The 22,997-nt window shown below is 39.8% G+C and overlaps 1 protein-coding gene and 1 long non-coding RNA gene across 8 annotated transcripts in view; one reads left to right on the plus strand and one right to left on the minus strand.

The window, feature by feature from the left end:
* The window catches only part of DMD (dystrophin), a 736,567-nt gene that overhangs the window by 699,045 nt on the left and 14,525 nt on the right, over window positions 1–22,997 (plus strand). For all 7 annotated transcript variants that reach the window (XM_033849482.2, XM_073799481.1, XM_073799480.1 and 4 more), the window contains 3 exons: window positions 846–1,089; window positions 2,193–2,316; window positions 20,675–20,767. In XM_033849482.2, the coding sequence (XP_033705373.2) occupies window positions 846–1,089; window positions 2,193–2,316; window positions 20,675–20,767 (461 nt within the window). The remainder of the gene's footprint in view (window positions 1–845; window positions 1,090–2,192; window positions 2,317–20,674; window positions 20,768–22,997) is intronic.
* LOC141277634 (uncharacterized) overlaps window positions 5,988–22,997 on the minus strand; it is a 204,620-nt gene continuing 187,610 nt past the window's right edge. The window contains exon 4 of the long non-coding RNA XR_012329368.1: window positions 5,988–6,936. This is a non-coding gene — a long non-coding RNA (uncharacterized lncRNA). The remainder of the gene's footprint in view (window positions 6,937–22,997) is intronic.

A 22,997-nucleotide genomic window follows, 5' to 3' on the forward strand; every position in this document is an offset into this window, starting at 1 on the left:
ATAATAACCTTACAGCCGTTAAAATCATGAACTATTATGTATCAGCATGGATAAATCTCCAAAACGGTGTTGAAGGCAAAAAGCAACTCTTACAATGGTATGTACATGCTTCAACAGAGTTCTTAAACATAAAGTTTAAGAACATGCAAAATAATGCTATTAGATTGAATCACGTGAAATGGCCATTTATGTAGAGTCGAAAAAGCCGAATCTCAGCAAGCCAGTATTTGTGGATGCATTCGTGGTAATGATGGTCGTGGAACTCAGGATGGCATTATCTCCTTGGGGGCATTGGTGAGCGGGGAACTGATATCATAGTAAGGAGAATCTGTGGGGAAGCTTCAGCTGTAACTGTCATATTTTATTTCGTCAAAGAAATTTGAAGAAAATATGGCAAATGTTAAATGCTGTGGTGGGTACATGGGTACACTCTTACTATGTTCTTGCACGTTGCTGTTGAAAATATTTGATGTTTTTTTAAGCAAAGCGAAGTGTTGACAGAGGTATAAGAATTGTAATCTCATGACAGTATTAGAAAATATTTACAAAATGATTAACTCCTTTGCTGCTTAATTATGTAAACATAGCACTCATAAGGCTTTGAGTATAGAAGATTGAAAAGCATCTCCCCCTCACATATTCCGGGCAGACGCTTCAAATTTTATTTTGTTTTTTTAGCATCACTAAAATCGTCGTCATAAAAACCATTCATTAAGTGCCTCCCTTTTGCTTGCTATTGTGTTTGGTGGTGGTCAGATGTATCTCTCTGCCATTGTATAAGAAATCTGGTGATGATATTCAATTTTCCTTTTTCTTTTCTTTTCCACTTCTTTGATGCCGAACAGGAATCTGCAAGCAGAATATGATCGTCTCAAGCAGCAGCATGAACATAAAGGCCTATCCCCACTGCCGTCCCCTCCTGAAATGATGCCCACCTCTCCCCAGAGTCCCCGGGATGCTGAGCTCATTGCTGAGGCCAAGCTACTGCGTCAACACAAAGGCCGCCTGGAAGCCAGGATGCAAATCCTGGAAGACCACAATAAACAGCTGGAATCACAGTTACATAGGCTAAGGCAGCTGCTGGAGCAAGTGAGAGCCACCTCTCTGTAACATGGGATATTTACAAAACATCATTTTCCCCTCTTCAAACTAAACACTAAGAACTCCGAGTCCTTTTCAGAACTGTAATAAGCATTGATTTGTTAATTACTTAGTATGTGCCTAGCAAAGTGCTAGATATCAAGGGATATAAGAAGAGGAGGAACGACTAGCATGTCATTTTATAGTTGTTCCAGACTGTTTCCTACAAAAATGTCTTTTATTTGACTGATTTAAAATTCATCTTGGGAAAAAAAATACAGTAAGGTTTCCACTAGTTACCTCAAAGTGAAAATTTTACCTCTTGAAATGGAACTCTTTTTTTTTTTTTTTTTTTTTTTTTTGCGGCATGCGGGCGTCTCACTGCTGTGGCCTCTCCCGTTGCCGAGCACAGGCTCCAGATGCGCAGGCCCAGCGGCCATGTCTCACGGGCCCAGCCGCTCCGCGGCATGTGGGATCTTCCCGGACCGGGGCACGAACCCGCGTCCCCTGCATCGGCAGGCAGACTCTCAACCACTGCGCCACCAGGGAAGCCCGGAACTCTTTTTTTTTTTTTTTTTTTTCCAATTAGTCTTATTTTCTGGTATACCTTTGGGTTTTTTCTTTTGATAATCCCTAAAACATAATTTTTTTAAGTCTCCATTGAAAATATAGCAGGATATGCATTGTGGAAGGCCCCACCTGCACACAGTCCTGGCTTTCTGGGAATTTAAAAATTTGAGATATGTTCTCTCCATCTTGTTCTTTAATACTTCACAAAAATAAGAATTCTCCACTACATTTTTGTGGTCTCATATGGTTTCACCATTCTCACATGACCTTCTAAATCTTTCAGTTATTTAGGCTAATCATTTTCTATATCGTATTCCACCATAGCTGTAATGTATTTCAAACTTAGAAGGGGGTACAATTCAGGTACACAGACAGTATCCATGGATCTTATCAACAGTGAAATTTCCCAAATGTAACCATCTTTGGGAGGTTTCGAAGTAGGAAAAGTCGTAATTTCTGAGTTTTGAGTGTCTGTAATAGGTATATATTTGTTTGCGTGTTTTATTATGAAAAATAATTCTCTTTTCTTTTGAATGCCTCAGCCCCAGGCAGAGGCCAAGGTGAATGGTACAACGGCGTCCTCTCCTTCTACGTCTCTTCAGAGGTCAGACAGCAGCCAGCCGATGCTGCTCCGGGTGGTGGGCAGTCAAACTTCGGAATCCATGGGTAAGTGTCTGTCTCAGCTACTCCTGGATTTTGTTCTCTCCTAAGGTCTGGAAATGGTGAACTGTTTGCTCAGAGGTTTAAATCATCTGCTAAATTATCTAATATCGGTTCCGGACAAGGGATTGTCATAAATGCCTTTGGGGTACGAAGATGAAAGACATAGTCCTAGCCCGCAAAGGACTGGCTATTCAGTTAGAACAAGGCAACGTGGTACTAAAGTTTCATTCATTTCGGAGATCAGAGAAGGCTTTTCGACGAATTGATATTTGTGAAGGGTTTTGAAGGATGGAGTAGGAACTGAGCATATGTTGAAGAAGGTATAGCATAACTGAAGATGTAGAGATGAGGGCCTTGGGCCAAGGGCAGGAAGGAGCCACTGGTCCAGTTAGATAGGGTCCAAGCAGGAGGTGGGGTCGGGGAGGAAGGAAGGCTGCAGAGGAAGGTTGGGGTCACATTATAGTGACATGAATATTGGGCAGAGGTGTGTGGTCGGTGTCAGGGAGCCTCTGAAAATCATTTAGCAGGTGAGAAATAGCTAAAAAGATGTACTCCGGCAGTTTTATCTGCCCCAAAGTAAAAATAAAACTTTTACAGGTTGAAAGACTCGTTAGGAGGCAATCGCAAAGGCCAAGTTATGGGACTTATTTGAAAAGAGAGTACCCAAGGCCAGGGGACTGACTGGAAAATGTAAGGAAAGGCAATGAGGGGAGAGGATTTGGTTGGAAGAAGATAATGATCCTTTTGAATGTGGAAACACTGTGTTTGTTTTAGGAGGGGGTAAACGGACAGTCCGGAGAGATCTGAGAGTGAGCTCCACAGAATTGATAGCTGCAAGGCGTGAGATGAGAAACACATAAGAAAGGTGCTTGGATACAGCGCCTCGGGGAAGACCTCCCTTTGGGTGATGGGGTAGTGAAGGAGTGGGGAGTAGTGTTGGAAAGGTTACCGAAGAGGGATTACTGAATAATAGCCTCCAAGACCAAAAAACGAAGCAGGCAACTCCTTAAAGTACAATTAGGAAGTTTATTGTGCGCGGCAGCAGGTGGACGGTGATTCCCCTGCCACCGAAAGGGGTACAGGGGGACTTAAAGGGGCCAAAGCATGTATGCACGGCTGGAAACTGGGGCTTTCTCCTCCCCTCTGGGCGGGGGCGGGTGGGGTGCTCTCAGGACCATTAACCATCTGCGCCAGCAACGGGCATTCTTCCAGTTTTTGTATCAGATGAAGGTAAGGATAAAAAGCTGACTGACAGGGAACTTGTCTGGCTTGGGCACAGTCCGTCACACAGAAAGGGGAGGGAGGCGGCAGGCCTGTGTGCCCAGGATGGAGCTGACAGAATGGAGTCAGTGTGGCTCAGCCACACTGGCAGGCCTAGGTTTCGGGAAGAAGATGAGTGCCAGAGGTCAAAATGCCGAAAAGGGCTCAGTCGAAATGAAAATAAATTACAGCTCAGTGGATCACCGGAAGCGCAGTAGCTGAAAATGCTTCCTCAGAAGTGGCTAAGAGAAGGCAAGCTGGAGAGGTCTGTCTTTTCACGGAAATAAAAGGTCAGGTAATCTTGGAAATGAGTGTGGCTTGAGGAGAGAAAGGGTCTTTAGACCCTAATGGAAATTATCAAGTAACACTGAGGGCGGAGATGTGTGTAGACCAAATGGTCAGCCAGGTCTGGTGGTGTTCTTCAGTAGTCTTCTCTGCCTAGGACGGGTTCCAAGAAAACTGGAGTTCATGCGGCAAATAAAAGGTCAGAACAAGTAAAGCATTTTGCAGGGGTAATGAAGCCATTGTTAAAAGGACCATGACAGGTGGTTGCCGGCCATCTGCTTACTGGTTTTTCTTGTTGTGCTAGGCTAGACAATAGGGGGTTTTATGAAGGCCACAAATACTTGCTCTGTCCCCCTCCTCTCGTGAGGCCCAGCATGCTCTATGCTTGCTTTTTCCTGGGTCCTAAACTGGGTTTACTTGACCCTCTTACCTCACAGAAAGGAAGAGACCTGGGACTCCTTGAGTCACACTGAAAGCTCTGTCGCCTGGTCCCATGGTGTGTCGAAGAATTCATTTTATACTTAGGATCTTCCGTGAGAGTAGAATATAGAGAGGTGAGGTGCCTAATCCGACTTGATGGGACAAAAAGGAAAAGGTATGAGTGCATTTTATGGTGGAGGATGGGGACCATGGTCAGGAAAATTCCCCAAAGTAAAACACTTTGCAGTGACGCCTGTGTCTAAGAGGTAGCCTCCCAGTGAGCGGCAGCTGATTATACATGGAGATCATGGAGGGGCCAGGGTTGCTGGGAAAGGAGAAAGATTCCTCAAGAAGTTGACGAGGGTGCATGAGGGCACTGAGATTAGAGAAATCAAAGCTTGTAGAAAAGCCAGCTTGCATTTCTTTTCTGAAGGAAGAGGAAATGTTTGTTTGGAGTTGTTTTCCCAGCTTTACCACACCTCAGTGATTTAGGGCATCAGATTCTCTTTCTCCACATGAGATCTGAGTCGAGCTAATGGCCTGTTGGGACTGTAAGTGATAGCGCAGCATATATATGACAGAATATTATATGCCTTTGTAAAGTCTGTGAATTCCAAAAATAACTGAGTTCTAGTACCTCTGTTGTTAACGCCTACTGCAGGATTTTGCCTTTTTTTGAAGTAAGCAAAGCCTGTGAGACGAAGTCACGTACTTGAGTGGTGAGATTCAGAAACATTAATTATTTAGGCCTGTCAACACTGGCAAAGAGGCAGCGTGCCTATGAAAGCACCCAAATTAAAGTCCACGTCAGGCCGTGGAGCTGAGAGGATCGTGGCAGAACTGAATGCAAGAACAGAAGTGCTTGCTTTCTCCAGTGGCCGAGTTAGGCTAAGAGATGACTTGCCACTGTAACATGGATAGGCTCTGTTGTTAATAAGTTTGTTTTCTGGATGAAAAGAGTGAATTCAAAGGTGACTTTTTTTTCTTCACCATAAAGAAGAAAAAAAAGACCATCTTCTTGCAGGATGCACACAGGTGTTGAAATAAATGCAGTGTGTATCCTCGTGCTTTGAAGCGCTGGGATGTGATAGGGCTGGGATTTGCCGAACCATTTTCTGGTAGAGAGTTGCATTCTTTTAATATATAACCCCAAGACTTTTTAAAGAGAAATATGGGTGAAGTCATACTGGGTGATCTAATGAGTTGGAGTGTTTCCTCAAACCATGAAATACCACTGGTAAGTCTCTGGGTACCATATGTGCGTTCTGTACGTCTTTTAAAATGGGACGATGTCCTAATGAAGCTCACATTCTGTTAGAAGTGAACAAAGTCTGTCTTCCCAACAGCTTATCTCTGACTCCCTTAACTTCTTCTACCCAATCTATCATTCTTTTATATTTTACTTGTTCGCTTAAACAATGTTTAAAGGTTCCTTAGCTTCTTATTTAGAACAATTTCAAACTTAGGGCAGAACTGCAGTTAACTCAACATTTTGCCACATTCGCTTTATATATCCTGCATAGATACTCATGTATATTTTATGTGCCTGTATAGTTTTAATGATTACGTTGCATACTTAGTAACACTTCAACCTAATCACACTCAGGAAGTAAACAGCAATACAGTCCTATTGTCTAATTTAAATTGCAATATCCCCCATTCTGCCAATAATATTCTTTCTAGCTTTTTGGGTTTTTCACTCAGGAGCCAGTGAAAGGTCATGCTTTGCATCTAGTTGCCTTCTCTCTCTTTTTTTTTTTTACTCTCCTAAGGAGTCTAGAACACTTCCCTAGCCTCTTCAGATTTTTTCATGACACTGACATTTCAGAAGAGGTCAGGCCAGTTGTTTTGTAAAATGTTTCTCACTTTGCATTGCCTGCTTGTTTACTCATGATTGGATTCAGGCTAAGTATGTATGCCACCTGACCGCATAGGTGAGGTTGTGTCCCCTCAGTGCATCGCTTCAAGGTTCTTCTCAAGATTGTCAGCCTAGACCTCTCTCCTGAGTGAGTGAGTATTTTCTGGATAAAACCAAAAAAGCCCCACAACAATCTAAAATTTGCGATCAACCTCCAGAATTTCTAAACTGTACAAAGGCGGTCATTTTCCACACTTTTTTCCCCCTTTACCTACATTATGATAAGTTTGGACATACGTATACCCCGTGATACCATCCTCACAGCCAAGGTACTAAACATATTCATTACCTCTAAAACCACCCCTTTACTTACCTTCCTTCTTGAGCCAAGCCCCACCAACACCTCTCCAGTCATCAAGGTCAGTCTGTTTTGCTTTGCATAAACAAACAAAACAAGAGAAAGACTTGTAGCCCTCATGGTGGAACAGACAATATGAATACTCCCCGAACTGGTTTCTCTGTCTTTAGGCTCTCGTTCCTCCCTGACATTCAGATTGTATATTAATTATTCTTCTCCCTTTTTTATGGGTCCTGTTTGCCTCAAGTCCATACTCCTTAGCATGGTGTTCAAATTCAAAGGTAGACTCACCTTCCTCTAGCGCCCAGTTTTTCACTGTCTTCAAACAAACATGATCCCCCGCCTCCATTTGCAGCCCGCAGTGCTCGTGCACACGTACCATGCCGTTTCACTAATCCACGCTGTCAGCCATCTCCGACCCTGTGCGCGATGTCTTCTTAACCTGAAATGTACCGTCGTTTTCACTCGTCTTTTTGGGGAACTTGATCATGCATTATTATAGCCTGTAATTAATTAATTTATTCTGTCTTCGTTATTACACTTTGTTTCTTCTCCCTAGAGCTTAACTTCCTTAAAGGCAAGGCCTAAGTCTTGCTCACTTTCTTCCCCATTTGAGCAATTTAGCCTGAGGTTCTGAATCAAGATGACAACATAGGAAGATCCTGAATTCCCCCCCCCCCCCCACGCACAGATCCCTCTCAAAGAAATTCAAGAACTAGCTGAGTGACTCCTATATGTTGGACAAACAAACAGAAAAAAAGCCCCCATCAAAACGGGTAGGAGATGTAGAAAACAAACTTACGGTTACCAGGGGAGAAAATAATCGGAAGACATACACACTACTATATATAAAATATAGATAACTAATAAGGACCTACTGTATAGCACAGGGAACTCTACTCAATACTCTAAAATGACCTATCTATCTGGGAAAAGAGCTAAAAAAGAACGGATACATGTATATCTATAACTGATTCACTTTGCTGTACACCTAACACAACATCGTAAGTCATCTAGATGCCAATAAAAATTAATTTAAAAGAAACAGGTAGGAGATCCTGAGACAGTCTTGCTGTAAACCCCATCCCTGGCATGATGACACACAACCAGGAAAGAACTCTCAACTAGTAGCTTCTCCCTGAGGAGTAAAGTTTTGGGCTCCACAAACCCCTAACTAACTTTGCAGTCAGTGGGCCTTGCATCCGTGAGAGAGATCCACAAGGCTATGGAACTAAGAGACTTAAAGGGCTCACATGGACTCAACAAGGCTAACCCCGCCTCCCCCACCCCCTGCTGCCAAGTGCACAGCTTAGAGGCAGCAGACTGGAATGCATCCAGTCTTTCCATGAAACAAACAAACAGTCCTCTTTGTTTGTTTATAACTTACAAGCCTCAGCCTGAAGAGGCAGGCTTCTTACTCATTTAACACACATATACAGGGGCTGACTTAAGTACTCTCTAGAGATCGTGCAGGCCAGGCCAGCCAGTGCCATCTTCCCACTCTGCTGCCTCACTCCAGGTCATTGGTATCTCCCATAAAGGAGCTGTGTGCACACATCTGGTGGCCAGCACGGTTTATGTCACAGGTTCAATGGAATGGTAGCATACCAAAAGAACAGTTTTTAAATAGCTAGCATCTCCCCAGAGCTCAGTGCAGAGGGGGCATACAGAAACGTTTACATCTCCCACTTTTTCCCTGAAAGAGGTCTATTTACATCCTTTAAAAGCTATTGCCGGGGCGGGGGGGGTCAGCCTTCCAATCATCTTGCATCTAAGTGCTGACTGAAATCCTCCCCATTGGAACACTGACAGGTCTGGGCAAACCCTCAACTAACTACTCAGCGCCACTAAAAACAAAGAAGCCTCTTTGGACAATCAAAAAAGTTTGAGAGCCCAAGAGGTAGGGCAGGGTTGAAAAACAAGGCTCACCTCCTACATGAGATCACGCCTTCAAGATGGCAGAGGTTACTGTTATAGCCAATGCATAGAAACCAACACAAAGGTCAAGGCAAATGAAAAAACAAATACATTCCAAAGAACAGAACAAGGTGAAACCTCAAAAAAGACGGTAAAGAAATTGACATAAGTATTTTGCAAACAGAGAATTCAAAATAACAGCCCTAAAGATGCTCATCAAGGTCAGGAAGACAATGCATTAAAGTGAGCATTCCAAGGAAGAGAGAGAGAATTATAAGAAAAGTACCAAATAGAAATCACAAAGCTAAGGATACAATAACTGAACCAATAAATACAATAGAAGGGTTCAACAGCAGACTAGATGAATTGGAAGAAAGGATGAGCAAACCCAAAAACAGGGCAGTGGAATTCATCCATCATAGGATGAAAAAGAAAAATGAAAGAAGACAAACTTACGGTTGCCAAAGGGGAAAGTGGGGGGGGGTTATTAGTCTGGGATTAGCAGATGCACGCTACTATATATAACATAGATAACCAGCAAGGACTTACTGTATAGCACAGGGAACGCTACTCAATATCTTGTAATAACCTATCATGGAAGAGATGTAAAAAAATTATATATATATATATATATACACACACACAAACACATATATATATATATATATCTGAATCACTTTGCTATACATCTGAAACACAACATTGTAAAAATCAACAATATTTCAATAAAAATTTTTAAAAGAATGATTGATAGAGAAGATAGCTTAAGGAACTTAGTGGACACCATCAAGCAGACAGATATTCCTAATATAGGGTCCTAGAAGGAAAAGAGAGAGAGAAAGCAGAAAAACTTTCTTAACCTGAGGGAGGAAACATACTTCTAGATCCAGGAAGCCTGGACAGTTCCCACACCAAGACACATTATAATTAAACTTTCACAAGTGAAAGACAATGAGAGAATCTTAAAAGCAGCAAGAGGAAAACAACTTGTTACACACAAGGGAATCCCCATAAATCCATCAGCAGATTTTTCAGCAGAAACTTTGCGGGCCAGAAGGGAGTTTCATGATATATTCAAAGTATTTAAAGGGAAAAAAAACCTGCCAACCAGAAGACTCTATCCAGAAAAGTTGTCATTCAGAATTGGAGAGAGAGAGAGTTTTCCAGACAAGCAAAAGCTGAAGGAATGAAACACCACTACACCAGCCTTACAAGAAATGTAAAACGGACTTCTTCTTTAAACTCAAACAAAAGGGTGCTAGCTAATTAGTAACAGGAAAACATGAAAGCATAAGCCTCACAAGTAAAGGTAATTATATAATTAAATTCAAAATAATCAAATCTTGTGATAGTGATGGGCTGACTGCTTATACATTCAGTATGAAGGTTAAAAAGCAAAAGTAATAAAAATAACTATAACCAAAGTAATTTGTTAATAGACACACAGATAAAAATATGTAAACCGTGGCATCAAAAACATAAAACAGAGGGAGGAGAGTAAAAATGTAGAGCTTTAGAATGTGTTCGAAGTTAGGTATTATCAACTTAAAATAGATGGTTATAAATATGTTTTATCTGAGCCTCATGGTAACCACAAAGCAAAAACCTATACACAAACAACAGAAAGGAATCTAAGCATTACACTACAATCATCAAATCACAAAGGAAGAGAGCAAGAGGAAGAAAGGCACAGAGGAACTACAGAACAGCCAGCAAACAATTTTTTAACTGGCAGTAAGTACACACCTATCAAAAATTACTTTAAGTGGACTAAATTTTCCAATCACAATATATGGAGCAGCTGAATGGATTAAAAAACAAGACCTACGGTCTCCCATGGCAATAGAAATAAAAACAAATAAACAAATGGGACCTAATCAAACTTACAAGCTTTTGCACAGCAAAGGAAACCATAAACAAAATGAAAAGACAACCTACAGAATGGGAGAAAATATTTGCAAATAATGCAACCAACAAGGGCTTAATTTCCAAAATATACAAACAGCTCATACAACTCAACAACAAAAAAACAACCCAACTGAAAAATGGGCAGAAGATTGGAATTGTCACATACACACTACTATATGTAAAATAGATAGCTAATAAGGACCTACTGTATAGCACAGGGAACTCAACTCAGTACTCTGTAATGGCCTATATGGGAAAAGAATCTAAAAAAAGAGTGGATATATGTACATGTATAACTGACTCACGTTGCTGTACAGTAGAAACTAACACAACATTATAGACCAACTATACCCCAGTAAAAAAAAAAATGGACAGAAGACCTAAATAGACATTTCTCCAAAGAAGTACAAACGGCCAAGAGGCACATGAAAAGATGCTCAACATCGCTAATTATTAGAGAATGCAAATCAAAACTACAATGAGATACTGCCTCACACACCAGTCAGAATTGGCCATCATTAAAAACTCTACAAATAACAAATGCTGGAGAAGACATGGAGAAAAGGGAACCCGCTTACAGTGTTGGTGGGAATGTAAAGTGGTGCAGCCACTATGGAGAACAGTACAGAGGTTCCTCAGAAAACTAAAAATAGAACATGATCCAGCAGTCCCACTCCTGGGCATATATCCGTGCAAAACTCATCTAAAAAGGTACATGCACCCCTGTGTTCATAGCAGCACTATTCACAATAGCCAAGACATGGAAACAACCTAAATGCCCATCAACAGAGGAATGGATAAAGAAGATATGGTACATATATACAATGGAATACTACTCAGCCATAAAAAAGAGAACGAAATAGTGCCATTTGCAGCAACATGGGTGCAACTAGAGATTATCATACTAAGTGAAGTCAGAAAGAGAAAGACAAATACCATATGATATCACTTAAATGTGGAATCTAAAATACAACACAAAGGAACCTATCTGAGAAACACAAACAGACTCACGGACATAGGGAACAGACTTGTGGTTGCCAAGGGGGAGGAGGTTGGTGGAGGAATGGAGTGGGAGGTTGGGGTTAGCAGATGTAAGCTATTATACATGGAATAGATAAACAACAAGGTCCTACTGTATAGCACAGAGAACTATATTCAATATCCTATGATAAACCATAATGGAAAAGAATATTAAATATATATGTATAACTGAATCACTTTGCTGTACAGCAGAAATTAACACAACATTGTAAATCAACTATACTTAAAACAAAATAAAAGGAAAGGAAAGACACAAGACAAATGCAACATATGACCCTAGGTTCCGGGGTGGGGGTGGAATATATACATATGCACATATATGGTAATAGTTATAAAAGACATTATGAATTATTAAGGCAATTGGTGAAATTTAAATATAGGCTACAAATTAGATGATAATATAGTGCAATGTGGTTCCATAAGATAGGGTTCAAGGACATAATGATGAAGTACTTAGAAAAAAAGGGTCATGGGCCTGAACCTTATATTGAAATGGGTCAGCAATAATAACAACAACGATAATAAATCTATGTATTTAGAAAGAGAAACAAAGCAAATATGGCAACATTAACACTTGGTGAATCAAGGTAAAGGGTATATTAGGAGTCTATTTTACTATTGGAATTTTTCTGTAACTTTGAAATTAAAATTTAATGAAAATCCTTTCCAACAAAAACAAACAAAACAACAACAGAAACAAGACCTAGCCCTATGTGGCCTATAAAAAAGTCACTTCAGATGTAAAGATGTAAAGAAACCTGGGGTAGCTACACTTATATCAAACAAAATAGACTTTGAAACAACGACTAAAATAAGACCCAAAGAAGGGCATTACAACAATGATAAAGAGGTCATTCCAATAAGAGGCTATAACATTTGTAAGTATTTATTCACCCAACATAGGGGCACCTAAACATATAAAGCAAATATTAAGAGACCTAAAGGGAAAAATAGATAGCAATACAATAATAGTAGGGGATTTAACCATATCTCACGTACATCAATGGATAGGTTATCCAGACAGAAAATCAATAAGGAAGCATGGGACCATATATCATGTCAGATGAACTTAACATACATACAGAACACTCCATCCAAACACAGCAGAGTACATTCTTAAGTGTACATGGAACATTCTCTAGGATGGAATATTCTCTAGGATAGATCATATATTGGGCCACAAAACAAGTCTCAGTAAATTTAAGAAGATTGAAATCATATCGAGCATCTTTTCTGACCACAGTGTTATGAAACCAAAAATCAATTTCAAGAAGAAAACTGGAAAATTGACAAATACGGGAATATTTAATAACATACCAATGTGTTACTGTACACACTACAAATGGATTGATGAAGAAATCACAGGAGAAATCAAAAACTACCTTGAGACAAATGAAAATGGAAATACAACATAACAAAAGTTACAGGATGCAGCAAAGCAGTTCTGAGAGGGAAGTTCATACAGATAAATGCCTGCATCAAGAAACAAAAAGGTCTCAAACAACCAACCTAACTTTACACCTCAAGGAACTAGAAAAAGAAGAACAAAGTCCAAAGTTAATGGAAGGAAAGAAAGATCAGTGCAGACATAAATGAAATAGAGATGAAAAAGATAATGGAAAAGATCAATGAAACGAAGCGCTTTTTTTTCTTTTTGAAAAGATAAACAAAACAGACCTTTAGACAAACTCGCCAAGAGAAAAAGAGAGAGGACTCAAAATCAGAAATGTATGAAGAGATGAGTACAACTTATACCATAGAAATACAAAGGATCGTAAGACTACTGAAAACAATTATATGCCAACAAATTGGATAATCTGGAAGAAATGGATAAATTCCTAGAAACATACAACCTGCCAAGACTGAATCATGAAGAAACAAACTCTGAACAGACCAACAATGAGAAAGGAGATTGAATCTATAAGCAAAAGTCCCCCCCGCCGCCCCAAAAAAGCCCAGAATCAGATGGTTTCTCTGGCAAATTCTACCAAACATTTAAAAAAGAACACGAATCCTTCTCAAACATTTACCAAAAAATTGAAGAGGAAATCACACCCCCAAAATTATTTTACAAGGCCAGCATTACACTTTGATACCAAAGCCAGATGAGGACACTACAACAAAACTATAGACCAACATCTAACGAATACAGATGCAAAAATTCTCAACAAAATATTAGCAAACCAAATTCGACAGTACATTAAAAGGATCATACACCATGACCAAGTGGGATTTATCCCTGGGTTGCATGGGTGGTTCAACATATACAACTGAATAAATATACCACATTAATAGAATGAAAGAAAATCATATGATCATCCCAATAGATGAAGAAAAAGCATTTGGCAAAATTCAACATCCATTCATGATAAAAACTCTCAACAGAGTGGGCATAGAGGGAACATATGTCAACATGATGAAGGCCATGTATGACAAGCCCACAGCTAACATCATATTCAGTGGTGAAAAGCTGAAAGCTTTTCTGCTAAGATCAGAAGACCAGGGTGCCTACTCTTGCCGCTTTTGTTCAGTATAGTGCTGAAAGTCCTAGCCAGCATAACTGGGTGAGAAAAAGAATAAAAGGCCCACAAATCAGAAAGAAAGTAGTAAATTTATCTCTATTTGCAAATGACATGATAACATACATAGAAAACCTGGAAGACTCTACCAAAAAACTGTTAGAACTCAATGAATTTAGTGAAGTTGCAGGATAAAAACTCAATATACAAAAATCTGTTGCATTTTTACACACTAATAACAAACTACGACAAAGAGAAATTAAGAAAATAATTCCACTTACGATTGCATCAAAAAGAATAAAATACCTAGGAATAAATTTAAGGCGGTGAAAGACCTGTACACTAAAAACTATAAGTAAGACAGTGATGAAAGAAATTGAAGAAGATGCAAACAAATGGAAAGATATTTCATGCTCATTGACTGGAAGAATTAATATTGTTAAAATGTCCATACTACCCCCAAGCAATCTACAGATTAAGTGCAATCCCAATCAAAATTCCAATGGCATTTTTCACAGAAATAGAACAAAAAATCCTAAAATTTGTATGGAACCACACAAAAAAAAAGACCCCGAAGAGCCAAAGCAATCTTGAGAAAGAAGAGCAAAGCAGGAGGACTCGTGCTCCCTGATTTCATACTGTATTACAAAGCCATAGTAGTCAAAATGGTATGGCATTGGCATAAAAACAGACACATAGATCAACAGAACAGAACAGAGGGCCTATAAATAAACCCTCACACATATGGTCAATTAATTTACAACAAACAAGCTAAAAACATACAATACGAAAAGAATAGTCTCTTCAGTAAATGGTGTTGGGAAAACTGCACAGCCACATACAAAAGAATGAAATGGGACCACTGTCTTACACCATACATGAAAAACAATTCAAAATGGATTAAAGACTTGAATGTAAGACCTGAAACCATGAAAACTCCTGGAAGAAAACATAGGGGGTAAGCTCCCTGATCTCAGTCTTGGTGATGACTTTTTGAGTTCACACCAAAAGCAAAGGCAACAAAAGCAAAAATAATCTGACTACATCAAATAAAAAGCTTCTGTACAGCAAACAAAACCATCGAGAAATAAAAAGACAGAATGGAAGAAAATATTTGCAAATCATATATATCTTACATGGAGATAATATTCAGAATGTATAAAGAACTCATACAACTCAAGAGAAAAAAACAATCTGATTAAAAAATGAGAAGATCCATTAGACATTTTACCAAAGATATACCACTGGCCAACAGGTACATGAAAAGGTGCTGGACATCACACTAATCATCAGGGAAGTGCAAATCAAAACCACAATGAGATATCACCTCACATCTGTTTGAATGGCTATTAACAGAGGCAAGACATAACAAGTGTTGGTGAGAACGTGAAGAAAAGGGGGAACCCTTGTGCACAGTTTTAGTGCGAATGAAAAATGGTGCAGAGAACAGACTGGTGGTTGCCAGAGGTAGGGGCTGGGCAAAATGAGCAAAGGTGGTCAAAAAGTACAAAATGCCAGTTATAAGATAAATAAGTCCTGCATGGGATATAACGTACAGCATGGAGACTACAGTTAACAATACTGTACTGTATGTTTAAAAGTTGCATGGCAGCATGGATGGACCTAGAGATTATCGTACTAAGTGGAGTAAGTCAGACAGAGAAAGGCAAATATCATATGATATCCCTGATATGTGGAATCTAAAAATATGATACAGATGAACTTATTTACAAAACAGAAGTAGAATCACAGACATAGAAAACAAATTTATGGTTACCAAAGGAGAAGGGGGCGGGGTAAATTAGGAGTATGGGATTAACAGATATAAAAGTAGATAAACAACAAGGCCCTACTGTATAGCATAGGAAAGTATATGCAATATTTTGTAATTACCTATAATGGAAAAGAATGTGAAAAAGAATACATATACATATATATATATCTATATATCTGAATCACTTTGCTGTACACCTGAAACTAACACAACATTGTAAATCAGCTAAACTTCAACTAAAAAAAAGTTGCTAAGAGATTATTAAATCTTTTATTCTTGTGATGAGAACTTTTATAAGATTTGTAACTATGGTGATGAATGTTAACTTACTGTGGTAATCAATTCGCAGTATATACTTATTTCAAATAATTATGTTGTACACCTAAAGTTAATACGTTCCATGTCAATTATATCTCAATAAAAATTTTACAAACGAATAATAGCTACTAATTTCAATATCTTTCATCACTAACCAACTAGTAATCAACATCATCATTGTATACCGTTAATATAGTAAAGAACTTAAAGACAGCATTTTTATGTAAAATTGAAACCATCTACCCCAAGTCATAATTTCACAAAGTCACTGAAGGTAAATATCAGGTACTGGATAGATCTTTTTTTTCTTAAGGAAAACTAGAGAAAGGCGGGAATGACAAAGTAGTCACACATCAAGTTGGAAATTGGTTAAAAACAAAATATATGATTTAGATAAGCAATCCAAAGAAAAATAGGGGTGGGCATATTTGCTCATACACAGCCCCCTTTTTAAGACAAAATAGTGTTCTAATACACAGCTTCCTTTTGTATAAAGAGAAAATAGGTTGCTTGGGTGTAAACAAAAATCATAGGTGTAAGGATTCTTGTGTCTCAGCTTACATCAATTCTGGCTAAAGTCACTTTTTAAGCAAGTTAAACCCTTATCATCATTTGAATTGAGGAAAGGGAAGTGAGTTAGATATCATCCCGTCTAGAAAGCCTGAAACCATGGTGAATTTCAGAAGAATTAAAGAATATCTTGCCTATAGCAAACCATTTCACTTCTTTGATCTCAGATTAAACTGAGTCATCTCCTTTTTCTTCACTTCAGCAGTGTCTATCATATTATGCTATATCAGAGTGCTATTTTAACTTTGACTATGTCTTCCCTTATCTTGAAACATTCATTTTTTTTAATGTTTCAGTCATTTCTTTGGACCAACTTCAGACAAACCATGAAAACTAGGGCCAATAATCCAAAAAGGATTTTTATGCATATCTGTGGGGATCACCTCAGAATAGAATCAAATTGAAGTGTTAATGCTGAAGAATTGCCATTACCTAAGTTAGAAATCCCTGAACCATTAGCAGCGCTATTTGAGCAGGCAATGGATCAGTGAAGTAGGGATGAGGGCTGGCCAAGTTCCCAGTGTACACACTTGGGACTCAATAAATATTTTCTTGAGGTTTTTTTTGTGTGGGGGGGAGGAGGCTTGTGGTCACCAGTATTGTTAGAGTCAACATTTTTGGGCCGCCTATAATGTTATAGCCACATATCAGCATATGATTAGATAACCCATAAATATTGGTATCTTGCTGGTTCGATGCCTTAAAACAGAGTATATCAATCAGCTATTGCTTTGTAACAAAATAATCGGAAAATTCTCAAGTTACATATTTTTCATTCAGGCCGTCTTGTTGGTTGATTGGAGTTGTGCTGGAGCTCAACTAGGCTGGACTCCAAGTTGTGGGTTGGGGTCAAGTCTGTCCCACATGTCTCTCATCCCCCTTGGGTCAGAAGACCACTGGACCATGTACTTCTTATGGCACATAAGCACAAGAAAGCAAGCCCAACCACTTAAGCACATTACGAGGCTCTGCTTATGTCATATCTAACATTCCATTGGCCAAAGCAGGTTATGTGACCATGTCTAAATTCCTGAGCCAGAGAAGCACGTTCCCCCCAACACTCGGTCACTTTACTTTGTACGTACTGGCCATCTTCTTGCTCTTCCGTGAGCAAGCCAATCACACTCTCCTCTCAGAGTCTGCATTTCCTATTCCCTCTGTCTCATGCACTCTTCCTTCAAATATCTACGTGGCTCCCAGCCTCAAGTCCCTAACATTTTGGCTCATCTGCCCCTTATTAACGAGGGCTCTTAGACTCCCCTTTCTGAAGAGTCTTCCTCACTGCCCCTCCCTAACCCTCTTTTCTGAGGCCTGAGTGCCTCCATAAGGATGTGAGTTCCGCGGAGCCAGCTTTTTGGTTGTGTACTGCTATAATCCCAGTACTCAGAACATTGCCTGGCACATAGTTGGCTTTTGATAAGTACTTGAATATATAAATAAATCTGTTTTGAAATTTTTACGGCTTTTTTTTTTAACATTTAAAATCTGGCTCAGTATTGAATAGTCTGGTGGCATTACTTTAATTTCAGGTGTCATTTAGCGGTTTTCACTTTTCCAGTATAATCTGACACAGAAAATATTAGGCCTTAAGCATTTTTCAGTGGTTGATTCACTTCTTACTCACGCATACATGTGATAATTCTGATTTCCACTTTTAAAGGAGATTAGTTAAACCCAAAGGAGTTTTAACTGTGAAAATCTTGAGAAAAGAAGAAAAGATTATATTTTACTTGTTTATTTTCTACCTACGATGTAATAGGCCCCCAAAAACTGTTTGAATGGATACATGAAACTGCCATGAAAGTTTCCAGCAAAACAAAGAAGCCAAGTTTACCTTTGTACTTGGACACTTGCATTTGAGACTCACAGCTGATAGTTATGACTGGTTGACATCATTAGGTTTATACCTTCTTTTGATCCTTGAAGTAATTCAGGGAGAAGAATGTCAGTCACTTCACTGAACTGTACCTAAACCTTAAGACAGTAGAGTTGAGTTCCTAGAGCTCCAGTATGAGCTAATTAAACTGTCAGAAATATTAACATCATTGCTCATGAGTGTCTCTTTTGGTTCCAATTTATTCTATAAGGCATACTATCACTAAAGTGGACTTGACACCATTAAAAATGCCTCGTGTTCCCCAATTCGGCAAAATTTTGCATTGGTAATGGAACAGAAATGTAATCAACCCTGCAGCTGTCAGCATCCTGTTCCTTCTGGCAACATTTCATTCACTCCATCCTTTCCAGATGATGGTAGTTTAAAACCACGGGCAAGGGGCTTCCCTGGTGGCACAGTGGTTAAGAATCCGCCTGCCAATTCAGGGGACATGGGTTCGAGCCCTGGTCCGGGAAGTTACCGCATGCCGGGGAGCAACTAAGCCCGTGTGCCACAACTACTGAACCTGCGCTCTAGAGCCCGTGTGCCACAACTACTGAAGCCCATGCACCCTAGAGCGTGTGCTCGCAACAAGAGAAGGCACTGCGATGAGAAGCCCACGCACCACAGTGAAGAGTAGCCCCTGCTCGCTGCAACTAGAGAAAGCCCGCACGCAGCAACGAAGACCCAGCGCAGCCAAAAATAAATAAATAAAATTAAATAAATAAATAAAATTTAAAAACCCACAGGCAAAAAGAAACTAAAGATGCTGAATTTCATTTTTTCATTTCTAAAGGCATAAATATCAGCAAGTAGTATGTGCATGTGGATGGATAGATAATCTAACTTCCTTTTCACCTTATAACCTGAATAGCAATCATTTCCTGTCCTTAGTACTTCAAAGAGGGTTCCTATGGTATGTTACCAGGAGACTCACAGAATCAGAGGGGTTCTGTCTACCCCAGGTCCTTAGCCCTCCTTTCTAATAATGGTATACAGCCTCACATCCACCTAGGATAGGATTTTGTCTAAATGGTGAGCACTGCCAAGGATTCTTTTAGCTTGTGCTTTAAGAAAGAAGGATGAACACTTGGTAATAAATGCGGGATTATGATCAGAGATGAAAATCCAAGTGGCATAGACCAAAGGAAACGACAGGCAGGCATATTTAAGTCATTACATCACTGGCTCCCCAGTCATTTTCAAGTCACATGTGAACCAGAGGTTGTCAACCCCTTAAGCGTGTATATTTTTGTTGATCTGCTGAAGCAAGGTCTTGTTTTAAATGGAAGTGACAATGTGCTCAACAAACAGAGCTTGAAAAGAAGTTATTTTCACTGTTGGAAGATTGAATGTTATGAAAAATTAGTTTCAAAGGACCTTCAAAGTTCAAAACAATTTTGTTTGCACTTAAGAAATTTCTCCCTTACTGCAAATGCTGTTTGAGGTGTATTTCTTTGACACATGAGTAAACAGTCGAGACACAGATCAACAAAATCTACAAGGAGACTCCCATCCCCAGAAGAAAACCATCCATCCCTAAACTCCCTTCCTTCCAAATCATCCTTCTCTCCTCACATAAACAAATGCTCAAAAATTTTGTTAAAAAGTTTCCCTTTGTAAGCCTCTAAAAACATAATTATGAAGAAGTAACCCCACGGAACAAATAGGAGAGGAACATAACTTCCCGGTATGTCCATATACACAGTCCTTAGAATATCTATATTTCATTTCCTATGTAGGGCACATACAACTTTTATTTCTCCCTATTACAGTGGACTTTAAAGGTACTTGAGTTTTCTCTGTATGTCTTGTTAAATGTCACAGTAAAGAATGGAAAAAATACCTCAGTGTCTCCACTCCTTACCTTCCTAAAGTGAATGCAGAATGTCACGGGCTTCTTTTGTGTTGAAGAGACACGCTGCAAATGTGCTATAATCATCTTTTATTACAAAGAAAAACATTTCACGTTTGTTAATGGGGCATAAGAAACTTAGGGCAACTTTAACTTCTAAGCAGATACACAGTTTTCTTTTCCAAAGATAATGACGTAGATAAATCCCTGCATGAGATTCTTTTTCCCGTGAAGGAACTGTTCCCTAATTATTAAGCTTGAGGGGTTATTTTTATTTATGTTATTGATGAAGGAGTGAAAATGAATTAATAATGGATTTTTAAATGGCGTCATGAACCTTTTCTCCGGTATCTGTATTTTCTCAAGTGTAATTTGCCATTGTTTGTGTTTGCTTTCATTAAGGCGAGGAAGATCTTCTCAGTCCTCCCCAGGACACAAGCACAGGGTTAGAAGAAGTGATGGAGCAACTCAACAACTCCTTCCCTAGTTCGAGAGGTAAGCGCCAGTACCCAGAAGTCACTCAAACTTCCTGGAAGTAGGCCACTCGTTTCCATACCCAACTAGCATGTGTAGTTTCCATGTTTACGTAAACAGGTGCTGACAGAATGCCAGTTTGGGGTCACTGGGAGACGATTTTGTCTTCGAGTGTGAATTTCTGGTTTGGAGTATTTCCAATTCAAATACCTGTGTAATCAAGGTGTTTCTAGAAATAAGAATAGTAACTTATGTTTATACAGTATCGATATCTTCCTTGCTTGGCACATTAGCCTGAAGAGTTAATTATGAGATAGCTTTTACTTAAGAGCAGTTGTTAAGTGACTTTTACAGACGAGGAGATTAATGCCCTGATGGTGCCTTTGCCAGGGACGTACCGCTGCTACGTGATACAGCACGGTCTGCGATAGGCCTAGCGTACAGTGGTGGTGGGAACTCGGGCTTGCAATCTCATGCCTTTTATGTATATTTGAAAACTGTGTCTTACCCCATCACTTACACATAAGTACAATTAAATCTCTATGTACTAGTTCGTTACTCTCTTCATTTGCATAGATAGAATACAATTTTCACAAAGAAAGACACTAATATTATTTCATTTAAATGTTAATATATCTGAATATTAATATTATCGAACATTAAAATTATTTCTCCCATCACTTTGACTTTGAATATTTTGCCCTCATACCAAAAATACAGCATTTTACCGCACTGAATTTTCCTACCAGCCGGTATGAGCTTCAGATGCCTTACTTCATCCAAGGAGCTATTTTGCTGCCGTTGTTAGTGTTTTGGACTATTTCTAGTGGTTCACTGCCCTAACATAAAACAGGTCACTGACCCACCCCCTTCAATGAATAAAAAGAATGGCAGACAGCATGGACGCTCGACTCAATACTATTGTATTCCAAGTGTGCAAGTTGCTAAGAAAGAAAATCTTCAGAGTTCTCATCACGAGAGAAAAAATATTGTACATTTGTATGGGGACAGATGGTAAATAGACCTATCGGGTGATCATGTCACAGTGCATACAAATGTCAAGTCACTAGGTTGTACACCTGACACTAATACAATGGCGTATGTCAGTTATACTTCAGTTAAAAAAAGAATGGCAGCAGTCACCTGTGAGCAAATAGAGGGATACGCTAGAGAACCAAGGGTGGGGGGGAAGCACAAGGCTTTGCGGCCAGTGATTGGCACCCCTAATGGGCTGCCAGGGAGGGAAGGGCGGCCGAGAATCTGGCTGTTTGCTCCTCTCCACAAGGGCAATGAGGAGGCTGTTTTGAGTCCTGTGTTGTTCCTATCTTTTTGTTCAGTGTCAGTTAACAATGGCCATTTCCCAGCTATTTCATGTGCAAGTGAACGTTGTGTGGTGCACATTAAAAGCAATAATGTTCTGATAGAGCGTTGCTAAGGAACCGTCAGGGGAAGCTAATTTTAAATGTCTGCACCAGCCATCTTTTCACCGCTGAGCGCCTCTGATGTGTTGATTTTAACAGATAAAAGTCTTCTGTCTTCCACCCACCTCCTTATCCCACACCTGCCAGCCTCTTCTCCATCCTATCTTCACTGCCTCCTCTCCCAAAATGCCATGATTCATAATGAGAAGACCACACGCTGGTTTGACGTAAATCAAACACATTCACCTTGATCCTGCCAGCTTTTGCTAGCACCTACTATGTACCAGCGGAGGTGTCAGGGATGCAAAGTAGAAATGCCAAGTTCTTTGCCGTCAAGGTGCTTACGGTCAGTTGGGGATGCAGCCTTCCCGAGAAGTTCATACCACAGCACAGTAGTATTACTGCTGTAATGGAGACGTCTGTGACGTGAGAGAATCCTAGAAACCCCCTTCTAGATAAATAGGAATGGCTTAGCCTCAAGCAGAGCAAGTGTCTTCCTCAAGATCACACAGCTACTCATGGGGCCAGAACTTTGGGCCCCGCATCTCACACACATTTCACTGACCCCAGGCTTCCCCTTGAAGGTCATAGACATGCGCCTCCTCCCTGCTCCTTGACCCGAAAGGTTGTTTACCTGCTCTGTGGGAAGTCAGTGGCAGCCCTGGGCATTTCTGTCACATCTGAACAACTAGAGTATCAGAGGAGAGGCCACAGCAGGGCTCATGGCTCTGTTTCCCCAGCGGCAGCTTTTTTGTACTGGGTCTCTGGGCCATCCTAATCATCTTAAGGTGAGATCTTTGCACCCTCTCCCGGCATCCCCCTTTTAGACT

This window comes from Tursiops truncatus, chromosome X (assembly GCF_011762595.2).
Source record: "Tursiops truncatus isolate mTurTru1 chromosome X, mTurTru1.mat.Y, whole genome shotgun sequence".
Lineage (NCBI taxonomy): Eukaryota > Metazoa > Chordata > Mammalia > Artiodactyla > Delphinidae > Tursiops > Tursiops truncatus.